Source organism: Pseudorasbora parva, chromosome 9, assembly GCF_024679245.1.
Source record: "Pseudorasbora parva isolate DD20220531a chromosome 9, ASM2467924v1, whole genome shotgun sequence".
NCBI classification, from domain to species: domain Eukaryota; kingdom Metazoa; phylum Chordata; class Actinopteri; order Cypriniformes; family Gobionidae; genus Pseudorasbora; species Pseudorasbora parva.
In genome coordinates, this window is record NC_090180.1 from 17,943,454 (window position 1) to 17,965,208 (window position 21,755).

Consider the following 21,755-nt stretch of genomic DNA (forward strand, 5'->3'; position numbering starts at 1 on the left):
TTTAATCTAAACCCAATTTAAACCAGTGCATTAATTTGTGCAAATCTTAAAAATGTGCTAAAAAACAAAAAGGCCCTCAAGTTAATTTCTATTTTAAAACTTTTGCGGATAAGTTTTATTTTTATAACCTTTTTTTGTATTCAGTTTTGTTACTGGTTATGCTCAACCTAGACTGATCTTTAACTTAAGTGTTATTATATTCAGATATTTATAGTTTGTCTGTTTGTAAAGTGGAAGGATAGAAAACAAGAAGCTTCAAATTGTAAATTAATATTTTGACATGCACATTGAATATAGTTTCCCGCCACGCATATAACCTGCAAGACGACCAGCACATGGAGATTTGTCAAGCGGTGAAAACGCCTCCAATCCCGCGCCCAAAATACGGTATCGGTGGATAAGAGTCCGGGACAACATTCTTCACAGAGGATATGCTGAATGAGAACGATAGGACAGTCATTTATTACATTCAACAAAAACGACAACGACCATTCTGTGTGGTGCGGTCATTCCTCATCTTTTTGTGTTACTAGTCCGATTACAAACGGATTATAGGGTCCATTGAATGAATTGTACATCCATCCCTTGTTTAGGGCGGCTAAATTGTTTTCTTTCACACTCACAGATTAAAAATAGCATCTGCCTTGACTAGGGCCGGTAGCCTGACAAGCCAGACCCACATCAAGATGTTTGGTCTGGAAACTCACCACAGGGCTCAATCCGAGGGGCGGGATAAACGGTTGTCTTTCAAACTCCCTCTGCACGCGATAGGATAGCGCTACACCAACCAGAGCAATGAAGGTGAAGCAGAGCTTGTTGATAGATTAAACATTCACCATATTCGGTCGGCTAAACTCCGAACACATCTTCCCTTTTTAAGAATGACTTCAGTGCCGTTCTTTTCTCAGAGAAAAGCTTAACTCCAAGTCTTCCAGAGTCGCAGTCAAATCTGATTCGAAAGACCGCCGCCGTTTGCCAGTTTCTGTGTTTACTAGAAGCATGCAAATGCAACTCGGTGTCATTATGGCCCCGCCCACCGACTCTATACACGATGTGATTGGCCCGTCCAGATTGAGAGGAATACAGCTCAGAAGGGTATTGAGAGTTCTTAGACGACACTTGTGGGCAGATTAAATTTGCTGCCGCTAGGGTGCGTCTAGATTTCTAGGCTATAGGGCCGGGTCAACAGTTAGATAAACGCTAAAAATAAGGAAAGCAGTGTCTGATACATGCACTGATCTTTTCTTAGCGGTGCTGCATAATATAATTGCGCTGCTACACCCAAGCAGCAAAGTTCCCACTTTCCTGATTATTCCTGAGAGAGTTAATAGCCATATCAGAATAGAAAATCGCAACTTTTAATTTTCCATCGGTATAAGTACACGATGTAACTATACACATCACAACATATAAATAGGAAAATGTTGCCGTTATTTTGTCACTTACTGAACAGTAGTCTAGATGGAGCCCTTTACCTCCAGTCTTGGTGCTAAGCTAGGCTGGCAGTGGGTGCGACCAAGCCTGCAGTCTCCCTCTCATTTACTGAAGCTTTCGCGCCTCAATCGCCCCCCCCCCCCCCCCCCCCCCCGGTGACCGGTCCCAGTATAGCCGCCCCTCTGTGCTTTCTAATGGACGCGAGGCAAACTAAATAATAAAATTACACTTCAAATATTTTTCCCCCAAAGTTAGTTTATGTCATTGAAGGCAGTTATCATCATCGATGATTTCATTTCAAATGTTCGTTTTTAAAATAAGTTTAGTTTTAGTTAGTTATCTGACGCTTTAAAAACAGGGGTGTGACGTCATGATTGACAGCTGAGATTGACGGCTTCTCTGAGTGAAGTTGTCACTGAGGCACTAACAGACTTTTTTCTGAATTTTTGGGAGCAGATTGGTCCTTTAGCTTTAATTTCTACATTTCCATAACTGTTTATTTCACACCAACATAATTAATTGTTCTGCATCTGCGAGAGTGTGGGCGGGCTTTTGATTTCGCAGCTGTCCTTCCTGCTCTACTTCCTGCGCTCTACTGCGCAACTCAGGTCCCGAAATCGCTACTGCGCAGACTCGGTCCCAAGATGTCAGCGCCGTGCACCCCTGCCTGAAAGCTTCAAATATGGCAAGCGGAAACGGATGATGTCGAGTCGTCCATATTTTTTTACGGTCTATGGGTGCGACAGACAGAGTTATGCACGCACAGAGATGAAAATGGTATGTATGGATTTATCGAACTCCGGGGGATACGGTGAATGAGCTGAAGTCCCAAAAAGTTGGCATGTTCCTTTAAAGTGCATTTCTTTTGATATGATCTTTAAGAGTCATTTATAGGCTAGATCAGATATCAGAATTCTAATTTACAGAACATTGGAACAAAAGGATTGGCCTATTTTTATGTTAAAGCTTGTACTTTTTTTGTAAGTGTACTTTAAAACATTAAATTATTGTTTTATAATTTATGATAAAGTGGTTTTGCCTACCACTTAGGTCAGATATTTCTATATATGAGGTTATAACGTTACATGCCCAATTGTAATCCACATAAATCATATTTTAATTTATATTTTTTTATTTTTTGAATATAAAATTAAAATCTTTAATTTATCTAAGTGTGTCTTAAATGTGCTTCTTGTGGTATAAATTGCAAGGCAAAAGTTATTTATTTTAGTCACACCCAGATGTAGGGGAATTCCGCTGTGTCTAGACGACGAGCCTGAGAAAGTGCATTCTCTGATTCTCTCACGCCGACTGGCATCACGTGTTGTTTCAGCCAATTTCAAGAGTTTGGAGGACACACCCCTGCAAACGAAATTAGTTCAAATGTGACACATTAATTAGACATTTAAAACTATCCTTGATACAGTTATTCGTGTCTTTGGCGATGGCAAATATTACAGCAGCGGCACCGAATGATCGAATAACGGTAGAAAAGACCCCGCGCAGTCCGAAGTGCGCAAGATGTCGTAATCATGGCTTCGTGGTCCAGTTAAAAGGCCATTCGGGAAAATGTCAGTTCAGGCAGTGCTTGTGCTGGAAGTGTTCTCTCATCAACGAGCGGACCAAAATTCTGGCATCTCAACGACGCATCAAATCCGTTCAGGGACCGGCTACCGAGCAGACCGCTCGATCTGACAGAAAAACGGTCTCCGAGGGTAATAATACTTCAACTAATGGAGTGAACGGCGAAACCGTCGGCGCAAGAAAGGAGAATGCTATGAAAGCGCCCGTTAGTCGACACGGCACAGCCGATAAAACGTACATTGACCTCCGCTCGCCTGTAGGCACGTGCGGTTCCGTTAGCTCCGGCGCGGTTTATTGCGACCAGAGGACACCGGCGGGACCGAGCGGCGCTCTTAGAGGTTTGTGCTTTCTTGACAGTCAAAAGCGTCATTCCTAATTAGCAACGTTAAGTTGATCATTTTATTTAAGCTAATATACATCATAATACAGCGTGTTTATAAATATGTTCGTTTTAGCGTTATTTTACTATTGTTTGCACAGAACATTATATAATAAGTTACACCTAAATATTTAGGCCTATCAGTGTTAGTTTGCATTCAATTTACAATAAAAATCAACATTTCATGCAATAAAATCAAACGAATGTAAAGAATGACATTTTAGGCATTGTAAAGGCTTTAAAAAACAAAAACAAAAAAACAAACATAAATAGGATGGGAAGGAGAACACTTTTTGTAACCTAACATTACTCATAGTTCCCGCGAGTCCTTAAAATGTAGGCTGCGTGACTGTCTTAAATTAAGTTTGATCACATTCAGGGTCATAGAAGTCTTATGGCATAAGAAAAGTCTTTATTTCAAATGTTCTTAAATTTGTGCACGAAAATCGCGATAAGGCCTGGTTTGATTGTGTGCAGTAGGAAAGGCGGTTCATTAACATACACAAACTCAGCGCTGCTGTTGCGCGTTCACTACTCCACCTTCACCAGGCTCGCGCTCGCGGGTTTCAGACGGTGCAATTTATTGAATCCGATCTACTTTTGTCTATATTGTAATATGTTGTAGATGGATCATAGTATCATATTTCCTTCATCTTTGTAAATGAGAAACTTAGTAAAACATAAACATATCAAAATACGGTCTTTGACGGTTATGTATTTCGACCATTTTTATAATTAAAATGTAGATTTTTTTTCTGCATAGTATTGGTAAAAAAAAAAACACGTCTTGGGTATTTTAAACTTGCAGTTACCCTTTTTTGTTGTAGTGTTAAGTTCCTGTTAAATGTGTACCCGTTTAATTAAATACAATACTCTGAAAATTATTTTGATATTGTATGAGTTTGTTCTTCATGAACAGATTCATGTGATTCATTTGTATGTCATAAACAGTCTTACTTTTTATTTGATTTGAAAAACTCTGCTAAGGTTAAAAATTAGCATATGTGATAAAAGTTCATTTTCCGTAATGTAATGATAAAAAATAAACTTTCATATATTTTAGATTCATTGCAAACCAACTGAAATATTCCAGGTCTTTTATTGTTTTAATACCGATAATTTTGGCATACAGCTCATGAAAACCCACCCAAATTTTTTTTTTTTTTTTTAGCATATTACATCCGACCAATAAAAGAAAAGTGTTTTTAATACAAAAAAAGTCAACCTGCAAATAATTATGTTCAGTTATGCACTCAATACTTGGTCAGGAATCCTTTTGCAGAAATGACTGCTTCAATGCGGCGTGGCATGGAGGCGATCAGCCTGTGGCACTGCTGAGGTGTTATGGAGGCCCAGGATGCTTCCATAGCGGCCTTAAGCTCATCCAGAGTGTTGGGTCTTGCGTCTCTCAACTTTCTCTTCACAATATCCCACAGATTCTCTATGGGGTTCAGATCAGGAGAGTTGGCAGGCCAATTGAGCACAGTAATACCATGGTCAGTAAACCATTTACCAGTGGTTTTGGCACTGTGAGCAGGTGCCAGGTCGTGCTGAAAAACGAAATCTTCATCTCCATAAAGCTTTTCAGCAGATGGAAGCATGAAGTGCTCCATAATCTCCTGATAGCTAGCAGCATTGACCCTGCCCTTGATAAAACACAGTGGACCAACACCAGCAGCTGACATGGCACCCCAGACCATCACTGACTGTGGGTTTTCCTTTTCCATTTCCTTCTCCCCAGTCTTCCTCCAGACTCTGGCACCTTGATTTCCGAATGGCATGCAAAATTTGCTTTCATCCGAAAAAAGTACTTTGGACCACTGAGCAACAGTCCAGTGCTGCTTCTCTGTAGTCCCAAGTGGCTTGACCTGGGGAATGCGGCAACTGTAGCCCATTTCCTGCACACGGCTGTGCACGGTGGCTCTGGATGTTTCTACTCCAGACTCAGTCCACTGCTTCCGCAGGTCCCCCAAGGTCTGGAATCGGTCCTTCTCCACAATCTTCCTCTGGGTCCGGTCACCTCTTCTCGTTGTGCAGTGTTTTTTGCCCCACTTTTTCCTTCCCACAGACTTCCCACTGAGGTGCCTTGATACAGCACTCTGGGAACAGCCTATTCGTTCAGAAATGTCTTTCTGTGTCTTACCCTCTCGCTTGAGGGGTTCAATGATGGCCTACTGGACAGCAGTCAGGTCGGCAGTCTTACCCATGATTGCTTCTGGTCGTCCATCAAAAATGTGATTGGCTGTTTAGTCTCACCAATTTCACTTTTTATTTGCTTAAAAGCAGCTATTTTTTATGGGAAAAAAAATATTTTTACAGTGTAATGAAACATCTTTTAAGCATCGAATAATGTGTTCAAAAGTTATTTAAAAAGCGTAATCAAATATTGTATAATACTGCATATATCCGCAGATTCACCACATTTTCCTGGAGAGTACATAATTACAGAGGCGATCCCTGGGCAAATGTATCCAGCTGAGATGTTCACAATCCCTCTTCCCTTGCACCCGCATTACCCAGACAGATACATGTTCCCGGCCGTGCTGGTGAGCCTGAGACCGCCTGCACCCGGAGCCTTCAGGGAACATGTTGGATTTGTTCCCTTGCCACCTGGAGCGCTGTCTCATCCACTGGAGACTCGGCAAGTATGTACAAAAAGCATGAATGTTCTGCAGTGGCACTCATGAAAAAAATGCCTTCAAACTATCATGTTACAAGGGCAAAAGCAACATTGTACAACATTGTAATGTGAGAGTTAGCACAAAATTTGGTATTTTATTTCAGTCACTCCTGTTCAAAAGTTTTGGGACAAGAAATTAATACATTTATTTCGTAAGGACACATTAAATGGATCAGAAGTGACAGTAAAAACATCAATGATGTTTCAAAAGAATTCTATATCAAATCTATTCATCAATGAATCTTGGAAAAAAATTGATCATGGCAAAAATATTAAGCAGCCCGACTGTTTTCAACTGATGATAATAATAATGTTTCTTGAGCAGCAAATAATCATATTATAATGATTTCTGAATGAGCATGTTGTTTGCTGTGTGATGAGCTTGTTTCCGCCACAGAATAAAACATTTTAAATGATAATTGCAACCTTTTTATCTAACAATTGTGAGTTTACATCTTGCAATTGCGAGTTATAAAGTCAAAATTGTGAGATAAATATTCGCAATTACATTAAAAAAAAAAAAAAAAAGTATTTGGCGGAAACCAGGTTCAATACTGAAGAGTAATGATGGTGACAATTCAGCTTTATCATCAGGAATACCTTACAATTTAAAATAGATTATAATAGACATTTAGATTTTAATTACTGTTTTTACTGTATTTTTGATCAAATACACAGCTGTGGTGAGCATAAGATATTTCTTTCAACAGCATTATCAACCACAGACTTCTGAGTCATAGTGTAATTATTTATTTGCTCTTTTTTTATTGTTACACTTGACAAATAACTTCTTAATCTCTTCACACAAACTTTTGATCAAGGGGCTTCACACTGTCACTATACAACTTTGGGCTGCTCTCACAAGATAAAGGGAGAAATTGTTTTATTTATTATACCCTGTTATCTTCTGCAGTTGACTTACTGTATGAGAGGTTTATAAAAAAAAGCTTGAAAACCCAAAGCTAGTTTAACTTCTTTGATGTTCTTTTTCTATTCACTTTATTTTCCATAATCTGCAGATGGCAGTCCTGCACCATCCGAATAAACCGTTATATTTTTCAGTGGTTATGAAAACATTTGGGAAGAGTGTAAATCAAGAGGAAGATCATTTTTATGAGCATTCCATTGAAGTTTAGTTCGATTCCATTTTTTCTCACCAAAACAGTTGTATTTACGCTAAGTCTGTATGTTCTGTTCTTGTGTTTTCTGGAGAACCATGTTCCGCAGTATAGTCCGTACCTCCCATATCCAGGACTGAGAGATGAACGTTCCCAACATTCACAGTGTCACATGAACGGAGAGCAAGGAAGATCTGAGGTTCCTCCTCAAGCTGCAAGTGTCCCAGGTATTAAAGATGGGAACATATTAAATTGTTGATTATTCTAATAATACTAGTTGAAAGGGAAAAATACTCCCACTTAAAGGGGCCCATTTCCTTTTAGTGTGTAACGTTTGTGCAGGTATACGTTTTAAAAAGTTATAAAGCTCGTAGTCTCCCCCAGTGATTTATTCTACCTAATTCTGCTCCAGCCCTGCCTAAAACACCTCGATCAAAGTCAAGATATTACTTCCTCAGACATCTATTTTATTTACTTACTTTACTCAAATACAATGATAATGTTATCAGCTTAAAAGTGTACGGATAGATAAAGGAATGTTACACTACATATTATACAGATTCCAAATGGATGTTCTTATATATTCAGCAGGTGTCAGTTTTTATGACAAAAGAATTTCTTTTGGTGCCAGTGATGACAAAAAAATTCAACTTTCTTCTAGTTTTCCATATCGTTCATATTGTCCATTCTAATTGCTCGATATAGAAAGCCAAGCTGGCGGACACCAGGAAACAGATGTTGTACCTGTTGAAAGTCTTTCCTCAAGGAACACACCCTGAAAAGATGAGACCTCTTCTCTTCGACTGATGCCACATCATTTGTACAACACACAATTCAATACATCCTTATCAAAAATAGTTTTCCCATATTCCTTTCTAATTTCAATAGCAGTTACAGTGCAAGTTCATACCTGCGACTGTTGTATTCATGATTTTCAGAAGATCCAATTCCAATGCTGTCTTTGTTCCAGTAAAGGCAACCGTTTGACATTATTTTTTACACTACAATCGATTATGGTATCAGTCTTCATTTGCTGTTGCAGTTTTTAAATCTGAAAGCTCTAATTCCCACTAATTAAACTGGAAAGCTGAATGTTAAAAGCGGTTATATGCTTGATATTTTTATATATTTTGGCCTGTTATGTAGGCTTTTTGAGGTAGTAGTGATGTTCAGGATGTTTAATCCTAAATCTGGAAGAGTATTTAATCAATAAACAGTTCCATTCTGACAATATGTCTTTCTGATTTTGTAAAAAAACAACCAAAGCAGCTCTTTTTGCCCTGTGTAACTCTGGGAATCTGTACTGTGGAAGAGAGACATTAAGATTCCCAGGATGCACATCACACTTCATTTGCTTATCTGAACCCAGACGGCACAGGAATGACACAGTCAGAATACTACAACCAGGACCAGTGGGCAGATAAACTAATTACAATCTCATGAATATTGATGTGCTCCTCTGGCACAGAACATTGCTGGATGTGAAACTCCGATCTAGTGTGTGCCAAATTCAAATTTGTGTACACAATTTAAGCTGATAAAGCAGCATGTTTATTCCCATTGCAAATACAAACATCACTGCAAAAAGAGATTCAGTTTGCTGACTGATTTAGTACAGCACTGCATGCTTGCTGGATCCAGACATCTAGAGAAAACTAGTTTTATAGTCACTGTTTGTTTGTCTCTTTACATTAAAAAAAAACATTACCAGGCAAAATTGTACAAATCTATGGTATACTTTTCAGAATAATGTTATGGCAATCATAAAAGGTTTCCAAATGCAGTGGCACCTGAAGGGTTTTATCTGTGGTGTTACTAGTCTGCGAAATACAAACATTTAAAAAAAATCTTCGGAAACAATTCCTCTCAGCAAACATGGAGAAGTCTTGTGAAAAATACAATGGTGTTTGTCAGGGGGGAAAAGAACAGAGCCCTGACTTCACCCAAGTGATAAGAAAGAGGAGATAAAAAAGAAAAAGTCTTTTTAATGGCACAATCCATTTCAGTGAGAGCTACTGATGGAAAGATACAGCTCATTTGCGTGCCTTCATCTTTCTTCTTGTCTCCTTCCCCGGCCGTTTCTATATAACAAGAAAGAGATGAAAATGTGTCTTTAAAAAAAAAAATGTTACAACAAAACAATAGTAATAATGCTGTTTTTACACTAATCTGGATACATTTGAAAACACATCTTTTTCCTCTACGGTTTGGTCTTCCATCCACACCGGGATGTGTTTGTCCCGCGAAAAATGAACTTATTGTGGAAGCTCGTTTCAGTCACAGAATATAAAAAAAGAAAAGACATGTCTCAATTGCATGTGTTGCAAATTGCAATTTTTGACCTTTTTTTCCTGAATGATTTTTTCTGAAAATTGTGAATATATACCATTCAATTCTGACTATAACTCACAATTCTGACTTTCTATCATTTATATCAAGCAATTCTGACTTTATAACTTACAATTCCGACTTTGTAACTCGCAAAAAAAGAACAGTTATAATTATCTTTTAAATTGTTTTTTTGTGTGGCGGAAACAAGCTTCCAAAGCTTTTTGAAGACGCTCACCCAAGGGGATCCATTTTAAAATGCAGTTGTTTTTGCGCTGTAGTGTGGACTGAAAACGATGATCCATGTTTAGTCATGTTACTCATATTGTATCAATGGATATCCATGTTTATACCAATATGTGCCTATGCCATGCCCCATTTACTTGAATAGCGTTGCTATAAATAATTGTTAATTTGTACAATCTTCATATTACATTCCTACAGAGATGACTAACAAATTGACTTGCAACTGCAGTCCTGCAACAAAACATGAGGACAATTATGTTTTACACCATACATGGAATAGTCCTTGAGTGCAACCTGGACTCACCAGTAAATTGAGAGATGTTTTGTTAATAAAATGATGGCTCAAAACGTTTTAACTTGGTTACATAAAAAGGTAGGCCAGTTTAATTTGAATCAAAGAAAGACTGATTAGCTCTTGTTTAACTACTAGTTGGTCCGACTAGTTCTTAAAGCTACACTGCGTGATATTTTCCCCCATCTAGCGGTGTAAAGGTATATGACAATCCAGTGAATATTAGTTTCAGTTCCTCTCAATTCCGATTTCATTTTAACTCCTACGGTGGCCGATTTAGTCCAAGATAAACATGGCAATCCCCCTCTTCACATTCGACACGGTGCCATCGAGTGTTAAAAAGCGAAAGGCGAAGCTTGAATTTATGGGTATGTCCCTCTTTGGCTAATGCACTTTCAAGATGGAGGGGCAACATGGCGACCGGCATTCGAACCCCTCACCCGTATGTATTTTCAATGGCATATTATAAACTTACGAGAATACTTTATTACGTGAAAGAAGTCAACATACATTAATGAGCACATATATTTTTGAAAGAACTATGTGTTTTTAGCTAAGAATAAACTAAAAAAGTTACACAGTGTGGCTTTAAAGGTGCAGTGTGTAATATTTAGGACTATCTATTGACAGAAATGCAATATAATACACATAACTATGTTTTCAGTGGTGAATAAAGCATAACCTTTGAACCGTTATGTTTTTATTACTTTAGAATGAAGCATTTCCTTCTACATACACCATGTGTCCCCTTACAGTGAAGTCGTCATTTTGCGCTGCCATGTGTCTACAGTATCCCTAAACAAACTGCTCTACAGTGTGCTAGCTACACTCTTCTGTCTCAGACAAAGTCATCTTTGTACTGTGTCGGCAATATTACAGTTTCTCTTTGTGCTCCGAAAGTGAGGGGTGAGCAGTGGGCCATCACAATTCGCACCCTCACTGGTAGATGTCGCTAAAATTTACAGAGTGTATTTAGAAATTTACTAAATTTACCTTTAAGAGACAGTGACTATGTTAGTCTTCTCTGTATCATCTCAGTCAAATTTTTTATGTTTTAGGTAATTTAACATTTTCTAACATTTTAGTGTGGACAACAAACTTTTGGGAAATGCTTGAAAATGCTGATTTGGACAAAATGTAATTTTCAAAAGTGTCTGGGTTAACAGACTTATCATAAAAAACAAAAACACTTACATTCGTCTTGCCTCCTTTGCCACTTCTTTTCCCACCTTTCCCATGAGCCAGTTTGGCTTTGAATCCTGAAACATCATCATGGCTGTCTTTGGTGTTCCATTTGGTGCCCTTCTTCTTGCCCCCAAAGCCAAACCTCTGATCCTTGTATTTCTTCTTTGCATTAGGACTAAAGACAGCAGGACAAATATTCATTATCAAATAAATTTATATTTATTTATATATATATATATATATATATATATATATATATATATATATATATATATATACACACACATATATACATATACATACATATATATATATATATATATATATATATATATATATATATATACACACATACATATATATATATACACATACATACACACACACATATAAATATAAGGGCTGTCAATGGATTAAAATATTTTACAGTCATGATTAATTGCACAGCCATGAGTTAACTCGCGATTCATCACAATTTAATCACATTTTTATCAGTTCTAAATGTACCTTAAATGAATGTTTTTAAGTTTTAATACTCTAATCAACATGGGTATGGACAAATATGCATGCTTTATGCAAATGTACTTTTATTATTAGTGAAACCATACTCAATGCATGAAGGCTAGACATGTGTCAAAGGTCACAACTAGTTTATGTCTCTTAAGCCTAAGCTTAAAAATTCAGAATAAGCAGTGATTTCTCTCATTTTAAGAATATAAATAAAGGGAGTTTTTACACTGGCTGTTTAATTCAGAACAGGGCACAGTTCGTATGAAAAATTGGTAATATGAAAGCGGTCATGCAGACCTGGGAGTGCACCAGAACCACACCATACCTGGAGGAGGTCCATATTCCACCAGTAGGATGCGCGTTCCTGTCGGTATTTTGTGTGTGTGTGTGCCGAACTGTGCCACGATTTACGTGAACAGTGTGAAGAACACGGATTTGGGAGCGTTCAATAACACACATGTACTGTAGGCGGTGATTGTGTAAAGATTTACCTCGAATATGAGCGAGAGTGAGTTTCAGTGCATGGCGCTTGGACTGCAGAGAATGTGCTCAGTGAAAAAACGCACTTATCTTTCGACCTGGAGTCTAATATAAATGATGCAGAAAATATGGTAGCTTATGTAAGCTATAACTGCACTTGTTTTATTGTTAACCCTTTTCTTTCCCTATTAATGTTTGCTGCTGCATCCATTACGTCTATGGCTGATCTCAATTTCTCTAACTGCGGGCCATGGATCGAACAGAAAATGCACGTTGCATTAATAAAATTAGGAGCAGAAGGGCAGTTTTTTTAAGCATATTTCACAAGTTAAATATATTCTGAAGTACAGTATATACAACTTTAAGACAATTGAAAAATAACGCTGGTCAAAATTAGAGAACACTTTCAGATACCTTCAAGCTTTGAGTGTTAATCTGGCACTTGGTGCTAATTTCCATAATAATCTGGCAAACCCTATTTAACTTGAAGCAAACATTCCAATTTTCACTGACTTTGCAAGATGGAAAGCCACTCTAAGGTTACTGAAACCCTACGACCCTTTCAGCTATAGCAAAAGAAGTTGGTCATTCCAAATTTGTAGAATATTGAAGCTTTACAAAGACACTGACTCATTCAAGTACCCAAAAAGGTACGCAAGACCAAGGCACAAGAGGACAGGACAATGCGGAGACTTTCGATGTGGAATCGGTTCAACACTGCAGCTGGAATTACTCGCCAGTTCAGAGCTGAACACAGTAAGGATCTGTCTCGCCATACAGTGTCTTGTCATTTAAGCGAGTTCAGACTGAAAAGCTCTCTCTGCAGTGACCAAGCCTCTCATCAGCAGTAAGAATCAAAAGGCTAGACTAACCTTTGCTGAGGAGCATGTGTGAACAGAGGAGAACTGGTCCAAAGTTAATTTAAGTGATGAATGCAAGTTTATTTATTTGGCTCCGATGGGAAACATTATGTTCAGCATCAAACTGGGGGAAAATTGAACCCAAAGTGCCCAAAGATGGAGGAGGAAGAGGCATGGTTTTGGGGATGTTTCTGCAGCAGAGTTGGGCCTATTATACAGCTACATGACAGGACCTCAGAACCTGTTTATCAGAACCTTCTTCGGCAACATGTGGTTCTGCAAGCATCTCCCAATCAGCCTGCAATTTTTATGCAAGATAATGCCCCCTATCACACTGCAAAACGGGTAAAGCAGTTCCTTGAAAGTGAAAACACTGAAATAATGAAATGGCCAGCCCAGAGTCTGATCTAAACCCCATTTAAAATCTATGTAAAATCATTGGCGACAAAGTTATGACTAAGAAACCCATTACAGTTATCGAACTGAAGAGACTGAAAGAAGAGTGCCAAGTTCACACCGGAGCACTGTGAGTATATAGTGTGGCCATAGTCCTGTGGCCCCAGATGTGCTGAGCTCATTCAAAGCAAGGGCCTCTATAGCTCCTACTAATTTATGACTGCTGTAAGCATTACATTTTAGTTGTAATATTTTTTTTTTGTGCTGCAGTGGTTAATGTTCTCAAATTTTGATCAGTGTTTTCGACAAAATGAAATACCTTGGTATTTTGTAAAACATGCTAGCAGAACAATGGTATACCCACAGCTAACCGTTCAATTTTAAATTGTTCTCTAATTTTGATCTCCACTGTATATGCGTGTGTATATTATATATATATATTAGTGCTGCAACGATGCGTCGACGTAATCGATGACGTCGACTACGGAAATACGTCGACGTTCGTGAAATGCGTCGACGCGTCGTGTCAGACGTTCATCTCGCGTAATGTTGGCTTCTGCTCCTGGTTCTATCACAAAAACCTAGACCGCGAATATCAAAAGTATGGGAATACTTTAAACAGAGGCCAAACAGTGTTTCCCACACATAGACTAATTTGTGGCGGACTGCCACATAATCAATAACGGCCGCCACATTTGTCATTCATTCATTCAAGTTCTCTCTCCGCCCTTTTGCGCGTCTCTTACTCACTCACACACACACGCGTTGCATTCGACCGTAAAACAAGTTTTATTGCATTTTGGCGCATTTAGTATGACACAGCTTTTAAAACCAGAGCAGTTGAATAACAGAGTTGCGACACGCCTTCATCACGCGGCAGCGCGCGGTCACGGCGCTCATATAATTTTAAACAAACCAGCGCGGTGTCAATCAATACAGACCAGTGTTTCCCAACCGGGATCCCGAGCAAAAGTTGCGGGGACGCACTTACACTTCGGTTCATCTCGCATCTGATGACGCATCTTTAATATGGGTTGTAACTTGAAAATAATGCTGTAGCCTATGTATGTTTCTGTCGATGGATACACGTGCTGACTCCTCAGGTATACGCTACAACAACAGCGATAATAAAAGAAAAACGTGGGTAAAACGGTCTCTCTTTGTAAACTTTATAAAACGCATGCGAGTGCTGCTGTACGTCCGAATATGAGCAGTCATTTTCACCGTCATCACCCCCGTGTAGCCAGGAGACTCGAATGAGAAGATCTGTCTTTGTGCACTCGTCCCAAAGGGCGCAAATATTGAGTTATCTTTCAAATCCTGTGCTTAAACGGACAAACTCACAAAAAGTATGTCAAAATGTCATAACCTACTCTGTATATGCCTTAAGTGAACATTATACAGAAAATAGACGACTATCCGTGGGTCTTAAAGGGGCAGTAGCATTCACTGCTGTCTGTTAAATGTCAAACAAAAGATAAAGACATCACTCACTGCTCCTGACTGAATAGCTTTTGTAAGTTTAATAAGGATTATTTTTTTTAATTTTAAACAGTTAAATGTGTGGTTATTTTACTTTTGATTACTTCATTCCATTTCTCTACCTAAAAACTAATGTTAGACCTACCTGAAAAGCATTGTTTATTTTGTGCTCATCTTTGCTCAATAGTATTTATTTTGTGCTGCTGCTTCTATTTAAGTTATCTGCTCTTATTTTCTTTATTTTCATTTGACAGTAGTCCTTTTTCCCCTGAACATAGCAAACACAGAACTGTACTGAAACGTGAACCTAAAACCGTGATACAAAGTGAACTGTGAGCAGTCTGTACTGTTACACCTCTAGCGTAACTTATGCGAGGGGGTGCCACAGAATTTTGAAAAATTTCAAAGGGTAAAAAAATAAATCGTTAGATTAGTCGACTAATCGAAAAAATAATCGTTAGATTAGTCGACAGAAAAAATAATCGTTAGTTGCAGCTCTAATATATATATATATATGGCTCCAAACTTGACTACATTTTAAAAGTTCGCAATGATTGCCACCACATTTTGCCATTTCAAAAGCTGCCAATTCTGTTGCATATGAGAATCCAGGAGAAACATTATGCCATGAACGAACAAGTTATAGAAGGTTTTCCGGTCCACACATCTCCAATATTCACAATGGATTTAATGTAGAAATGCTAAATGTAACCATGGTTTTGTGGCAGAAATACGCACACATTTTTACATTATTCTTTGAGGGAAATTCAAACACTTTTCAAAGAATTTCAAGTGCTTCACATAACTTGAAATAAAAATAAATAAATAAATAAAAATAAATAAATAAATAATTAATTTGGAGCCTTTCAAGAACCTCAATATACAGTTTGAAGAGCTGAATTAGTCAAAATGGTGAAACACATCAAATATAGTCAATACTTACTTTTTTGTGTTTATTTGCTTTTTTGCTGAAGACCCTTTCGGTCTCTGATCTTGATCTCCTTCCAGAAAGTCCAGTTTATCTGTCATTCCTGTAAGACAAAAACGGAGGGAAAATTAGCTCCACGAGTATAGTGAATATAAAAATTTTGCTCTGATAACCTTGGTAACGATATGTGATAAAAGTGTAAACATTGCTCTGATGATGTGCCCATATGAAAATGTACCTTTCTGATATTTCTTCACAGCTGACAGCATTGCTTTCTTCTGTTTCTGCCTGTTTTGAATCACCTGTGTTTGAACCTGTAGAGCCAGAAATGTAAAACAAATGTCTGTCCAGTACCCAATAACAAACCCTAAAAACATAATTTGTAGAGAATCTCGGAGCTGTTTCAAAACTGACCTTTTTGCCATATTTCCTCTGTTCTCTGAGCTTCTTGGCTTTTTCTGACTTCTCCATCGCTGCTTGCTTAAGAAGCAGAGTTTTCCTAACCTGTTACAAACAAACAAAACAAGAATCTGGAAAATTTGGATTTTGAATTGACATTGGCAATGAATTTGAATTCTTCTGTCTAAAGATTTGCATCCCTTGTTGCCATTTTTATCTACCCATGTTTTCTTGTACACTCCAAGTAAAATGTTGAGGGCCGGTAAGATAAAAAAAAATAAAAAACATCTCTGATGCTTGTGAAATATTACTACCATTTAAAATAACAGTTTGTAATACTATTGTAATACATTTTAAAATGTAATTTATTGCTGTGACGCTAAGTAGATTTTTCAGCACCAGTACCCCAGTCTTCAGTGTCACATGATCCTTCAGAAATCATTCTGATATGATGATTTGATGCTCACATCGTATATATGTTGCAAACAGCTTCTCTACTTAATATTTGTGTGGAAACAATAGCCGTTTTCCATCCAAAGTTGTCAATTTAACTTGGAATATTAGAATGGGAATAGCTAGGGACTACACATGACCCATTCTGTTTATAACGCTATATAGGCTGACACCAGCATGATTTTCAACATGAAGGCAACAGAGCAATAACTACATAGAAAAACGTAATACTTTGCGCCACTTTGTGCATCTGTTCCATCCGTCCGTGTTGTGCATGTCAAATCAAATCAGTCATAATAAAATAAGTTATGCGCATCTTGGTGTTTCCATCCAGCATTTAAGCAACATTCCAAAGTGAGGCGGATGAAAACATGGCTACTGACACATTTTTATCCAGGATTCTTGGATAAATAAAAAGTTCAGAAGCATTGATTTGAAATAGACCCCTAAATAGAAGAATATGTTTGTGTATCATTTGTTTTTTAAAGCTTGCCTCTGGGATGGAGACTATTGGCTATCCTACTCCCATTGAGCACTGGACCAAGACTTTTCTATAAAGCAGAGTCGCCATGTCAAGTCAACAGTCGTGCTCATGTTCTTACCTTCTGCATGTGCTGATCGGTCTTGGCCATCTCTGCAAAGTAATCCTCAGGTCGCTTGGTAGGAATCTTAAACTTGTGCAGCTTTGGCAGCGCCAATAAAACAGTTGCTTGGGCCTGTCGGTAGCTGTAACACAACAGTTCACATAGTTAAAGGGGTTAGTTCACCCAAAAATTAATACTTTTTGTGTGCAAAAACAAACAAAAACAACGACTTTATTTAACAATTTTGTTCTAGCCTGTGCCAGTGTCCGATGTAAATAGTGCTGCGCTTTGGAGTTTTACGGCAGTGATGACGACGACACACGAGTTGCACTGTTTTTACATTACTATATTATTATTATTTTTTGCGCACTACAAGTAATTCTCGTCACTTCTTAAAATTAAGGTTGAACCACTGGAGTCACATGGACTATTTTAACAATTACTATTTCACCTTTCTGGGCCTTGAAAGTGCTAATTAAATGACAGTCTGACAGCTCTCGGATTTCATCAAAAATATCTTCATTTGTGTTCAGAAGATGAACGAAGGTCTTCAGTGAACGACACGAGGGTGAGGAATTAATGACAATGTTCATTTTTGAGTGAACCATCCCTTTAAAGGTTCATCCAAAAGTTACCTTTAAAGGGGTAGTTTCACTTTTTAACTTTAGTTAGTGTGTAATGTTGCTGCTTGAGCATAAACAGTATCTGCAAAGTTACAGCACTGAAAGTTAAATGCAAACGGAGATATTGTCTTTTAAAGTTATGGCAGTTTATTGCCTACGAAAACGGGCGGTTTGGACTACAACAAGCTTCTTCCCGGGTTGGTGACATCATAAACCCTCGCTAATCACTGCAGATGTGACTTCTGCCCGTAATGGTAAGGCGCGTGGCGTTTTCAGACAGCCTGTGCTTGGCACTTCAGCCAATAAAAATACATTAAACTACATTTGAACATCTAACCAATCTAAGACCATTGCGTTTCTCGGAGGAATGGGCTTCATAGAAGCAGGAAGCAAAAGAGCCTTTCAAAGGACGGTAGAGACAGCGGTGTGGAATAAAGTTAAAATATAAGAAAAATACGACGTTAAAAAAAAAAGTATTAAGACATGTTATACTGCGGCCCATAAACACAATCAGGCCTAGAAAAAAAAAAAAACACACGCAACCACCCCTTTACCTCTGTTCATCATCTAAAGCGACCGTGTCCCTTGAGAAAATTTTGACTAAGCCACTTATTTAATGTAGATAAGTTAAGACAAATTTAAATGTTCCAGCGTAATTGTCACAAGTTTAATAGACACAGGAAAATCATTACCAATTTAGGAATGAAATCGTGATGGTGGGTATTTAAATCAAGATCGCAATCTTTTAACAATCAATCATGTAGCTCTATTTCCAATTATAAAGGGTGTAAAATCAGTGGTAATTCACGAATTGAGTACATGCTGGTTGCCATCATTATCATGACATGAATGTAGAATTATTTCAGCTTTCTAGATATCAGCATAGATACCTGATAGTTTACTCACCCCCACATCATCCAAAATGTTCATGTCTTTCTTTCTTTAGTCAAAAAAAGAAAATGAGGAAAACATTCCAGGAGTTCTCCATATAGTGGACTTTGAGTAGTTGTAGTAACAAGTTGAAGGTCCAAATTGCAGTTTCAATACAGCTTCAAAAGGCTCTACATGAGCCCAGCCGGTGAAAATGGGTCTTATCTTGCAGTTGGTCATTTTCAAAAAATGAACATGTAGGCTAGTACACTTTTTAACCACAAATGCTCGTCTTGCACTAGCTCAGCGATGCGCATCCACTACATTACATCATCATGTTGGAAAGGTCAAGAGTGACATAGGGCGAAAAACTCCATCTCATTTTCTCCTCCACATCATTGTTTTACCTTTTAGTAAAGGCCATTTGACAGTCTTTGCACGTTCACTTTGTAAACACTGGATCGGTACTTCCATCTACATCATGCGTGACCTTCCCCATGTGAGCATTTGCGTTTAAAAAGTATACACTTTTATTTTTAGAAAATGATCAATCATTTGGTAGAGCCCTTTGAAGCTGCATTGAAAATACAATTTGTACCTTCAAACCGTTGTTTCTTGTTGAAGACTGGAGAAAAATCCTGGAACATTTTCCTCTAAAACCTTCATTTCTTACCAACTGAAGAATGAAAGACAAACATCTTGAATGACAGAGGTGAGTAAATTATTAAGAAATTTTAACTGTGGTACTCTCATAAAGGCATGCAAGTTCCAAAACACTGATAAATTAGATATACCATCATACACAAAGTAAAGCTGTATCCTTGTTCTACATGAGCAAGTTACACTTACAAATACATCTCCCTCTGAAAGTCATCCTCTGCATTGATTTCTTCACGGCCTTCTGGATGTTGTGGTTTGCCCTCTGCTTTTGCCATGACGTCAACAGCTGGCTGGTTGGTGAGGTCAAGTCTTTCAGCCCATGGCAGAGTCTTTTTAAACTCAGCAAGGCATTTCTTCAAACCCTCCTGAATAAAAAACATATCTGTATGATACTGTATCATATTTGATAGATGAACTTCTAAAACGTTTAAATCATCAAGAAAGGTGATCAAAACTTTGCTTTACATGCCTTCTGTCGGGTGATTGACAGTTAATACTTTTTATAGCAAGGAAAGGGCCTTTTAGTATAATTTGACATATGACATAATTTATAATAATTATATTATTTTACTAAATAATATAATTTAGTAACATTTGACATATAATTCTATATGAATATATAACACCATAAAAGCCTGATGTATCAAATATTATACCAAACGTAAAACCTATGCAAGCTTTTCTTATTTATATTCTGTCTACAAATTCTATATACTTAAATTGAAAAAAATAAAAAAGTTAGTGACTAATTTAATGTCAGAATTTACAAGGTTAAATATCATAAAAAAAATTATGTTAAAAACACTGTGTTAAAGTGTAAAAGCTGCTCTGGTCAACTCACCACATTGTTGATGGTTTTCTTTGGCTTATCCAGAGGAATATTCATTCCAGGTTTAAGCAAACCCTTGGCGAAAGCTTCTTGCAGCTGAATAAAGAAATGAGATGACACAGATGTGTATTAAATTACGCAAACGTATTCTGCCTTTTTTATTAATCACTGGTTGTGTTGTTGTTTTGTAGAATGAACTTGTGTTCTAATGTAAAACAGCTCTGGCTAAACACAACACGTGAAATGCACTATATTCTCACCCCTCCGTCTGATAATTCCTCATCGTCTTCGTCAGATTCGAACCCCAACTGGGGATCCTCATCTATTTCTACCATAATTAAATATTATAGAACGGAAATTAGACAAATAAATACAGCAACAGAAGACTTTACAGCATCCCAAAGCTTCACATGTGGACAGCACTGCTTCTCTCGATGTGTGCGGAATATTAAAATCCTAACGGAAACAAAGAACGACAAAGATTGGTTCCGCTGCTGAGGGAATTGCCTTTTTCGGGTTTATGTTGACGGCATTAGGTATATCCTATTAAAATATTTCAACAAATAATAACCGTTTAATTCCAATTGTTATTCAGTGTTCAGGCAAAATAACACTTTGAACAGCTACAGCAAAACCAGCATCATGAATAGCAAAATGTTCCTTTTACTTTAATATAATGTTTACAATTTAAAGCATTGCATTATAATAAATAAAATGAAATAAAGCCATCTTGACAGTTCCTTATCTGCGTTGCTCGATTCTTTTAATGTGAATTGAAGTAGTGTTGTCCACTTGTTAAACATGCAATTTTGCAAGTAACTTTTGGTTTAATTCAGTTCATTCATATAATGCGTTATTTGCAATAATGGTATGCACTCCAGAAAATGTAATATAGCCTATATATGTGTGTGTGTGTGTGTGTGTGTGTGTGTGTGTGTGTGTGTGTGTGTGTGTGTGTGTGTGTGTGTGTGTGTGTGTGTGTGTGTGTGTGTGTGTGTGTGTGTGTGTGTGTGTGTGTGTGTGTGTGTGTGTGTGTTTTCAGATGTGGTGGTCCTAGACTAATAGAAAGTTCAAAAGAGCAGCATTTATTTATTTTTTAAATCTAAAAAATTAATTTCTTCTAAATTTCTCAATTAGAAATTATAAAAACACATCAACAACATATTTTGCAAATGATTTCACTTAATTATTGTGTAAAATTCAAAACAACTGTTGTTTTTTTCTTCTGTTTTCTCTAAGTGAGCTGTAATTGTGTAAGTATTTTAAAGCTCTGATGATGTCAATGTCTGGCCATTTAATTGGCTTAATGCTCTAATAAACTAAAATTATTTTGATAACATTTTGTTTGGGTGATCGTGTCCTGCAGCCTGCTGCTTTACTGCCCTGCTTCGTATGGGCGCCATTACGTGGTCTTAATGGAGAATTGCAGCTGCGT

At 37.6% G+C, this 21,755-nt stretch overlaps 2 protein-coding genes across 5 annotated transcripts; one reads left to right on the top strand and one right to left on the bottom strand.

Annotated features, from left to right (window-relative positions):
* Positions 1-2,733: 2,733 nt before the first annotated feature.
* LOC137090296 (doublesex- and mab-3-related transcription factor B1-like) lies at positions 2,734-8,444 on the top strand. Of its 4 annotated transcripts, none has more exons than XM_067454216.1 (4): positions 2,734-3,149; positions 5,810-6,042; positions 7,287-7,422; positions 7,901-8,444. In XM_067454216.1, exons 1-4 carry the CDS (start codon positions 2,879-2,881, stop codon positions 7,972-7,974), a joined length of 714 nt encoding a protein of 237 aa, XP_067310317.1. In that variant the 5' UTR covers positions 2,734-2,878; the 3' UTR covers positions 7,975-8,444. The 4 variants fall into 4 exon arrangements, with proteins under 4 accessions (XP_067310317.1, XP_067310316.1, XP_067310314.1 ...); XM_067454215.1 differs by having other exon boundaries at positions 2,735-3,356; positions 5,918-6,042; XM_067454213.1 differs by having other exon boundaries at positions 2,744-3,356; positions 7,901-8,442.
* A 279-nt stretch (positions 8,445-8,723) lies between these two features.
* Positions 8,724-20,777, bottom strand: ebna1bp2 (EBNA1 binding protein 2). Its single transcript, XM_067454212.1, has 9 exons — positions 20,581-20,777; positions 20,333-20,416; positions 19,681-19,856; positions 17,357-17,480; positions 16,317-16,406; positions 16,141-16,216; positions 15,918-16,005; positions 11,256-11,421; positions 8,724-9,276 (listed from the first exon to the last, which is right to left on the bottom strand). Exons 1-9 carry the CDS (start codon positions 20,653-20,655, stop codon positions 9,229-9,231), a joined length of 927 nt encoding a protein of 308 aa, XP_067310313.1. The 5' UTR covers positions 20,656-20,777; the 3' UTR covers positions 8,724-9,228.
* Positions 20,778-21,755: the final 978 nt, after the last annotated feature.

Excerpts from the sequence above, each read along its gene's own strand:
- LOC137090296 (XM_067454213.1), top strand. The coding sequence starts at position 2,879 with ATGGCAAATATTACAGCAGCGGCACCGAATGATCGAATAACGGTAGAA. Across the intron at positions 3,357-5,809 it reads ACCGAGCGGCGCTCTTAGAG|ATTCACCACATTTTCCTGGA; the intron begins GTTTGTGCTTTC and ends ATATATCCGCAG. Across the intron at positions 6,043-7,286 it reads ATCCACTGGAGACTCGGCAA|GAGAACCATGTTCCGCAGTA; the intron begins GTATGTACAAAA and ends TTGTGTTTTCTG.
- ebna1bp2 (XM_067454212.1), bottom strand. The coding sequence starts at position 20,655 with ATGGTAGAAATAGATGAGGATCCCCAGTTGGGGTTCGAATCTGACGAA. Across the intron at positions 17,481-19,680 it reads TTTCAGAGGGAGATGTATTT|CTACCGACAGGCCCAAGCAA; the intron begins GTAAGTGTAACT and ends GTTGTGTTACAG. Across the intron at positions 16,407-17,356 it reads CCGATCAGCACATGCAGAAG|GTTAGGAAAACTCTGCTTCT; the intron begins GTAAGAACATGA and ends TGTTTGTAACAG.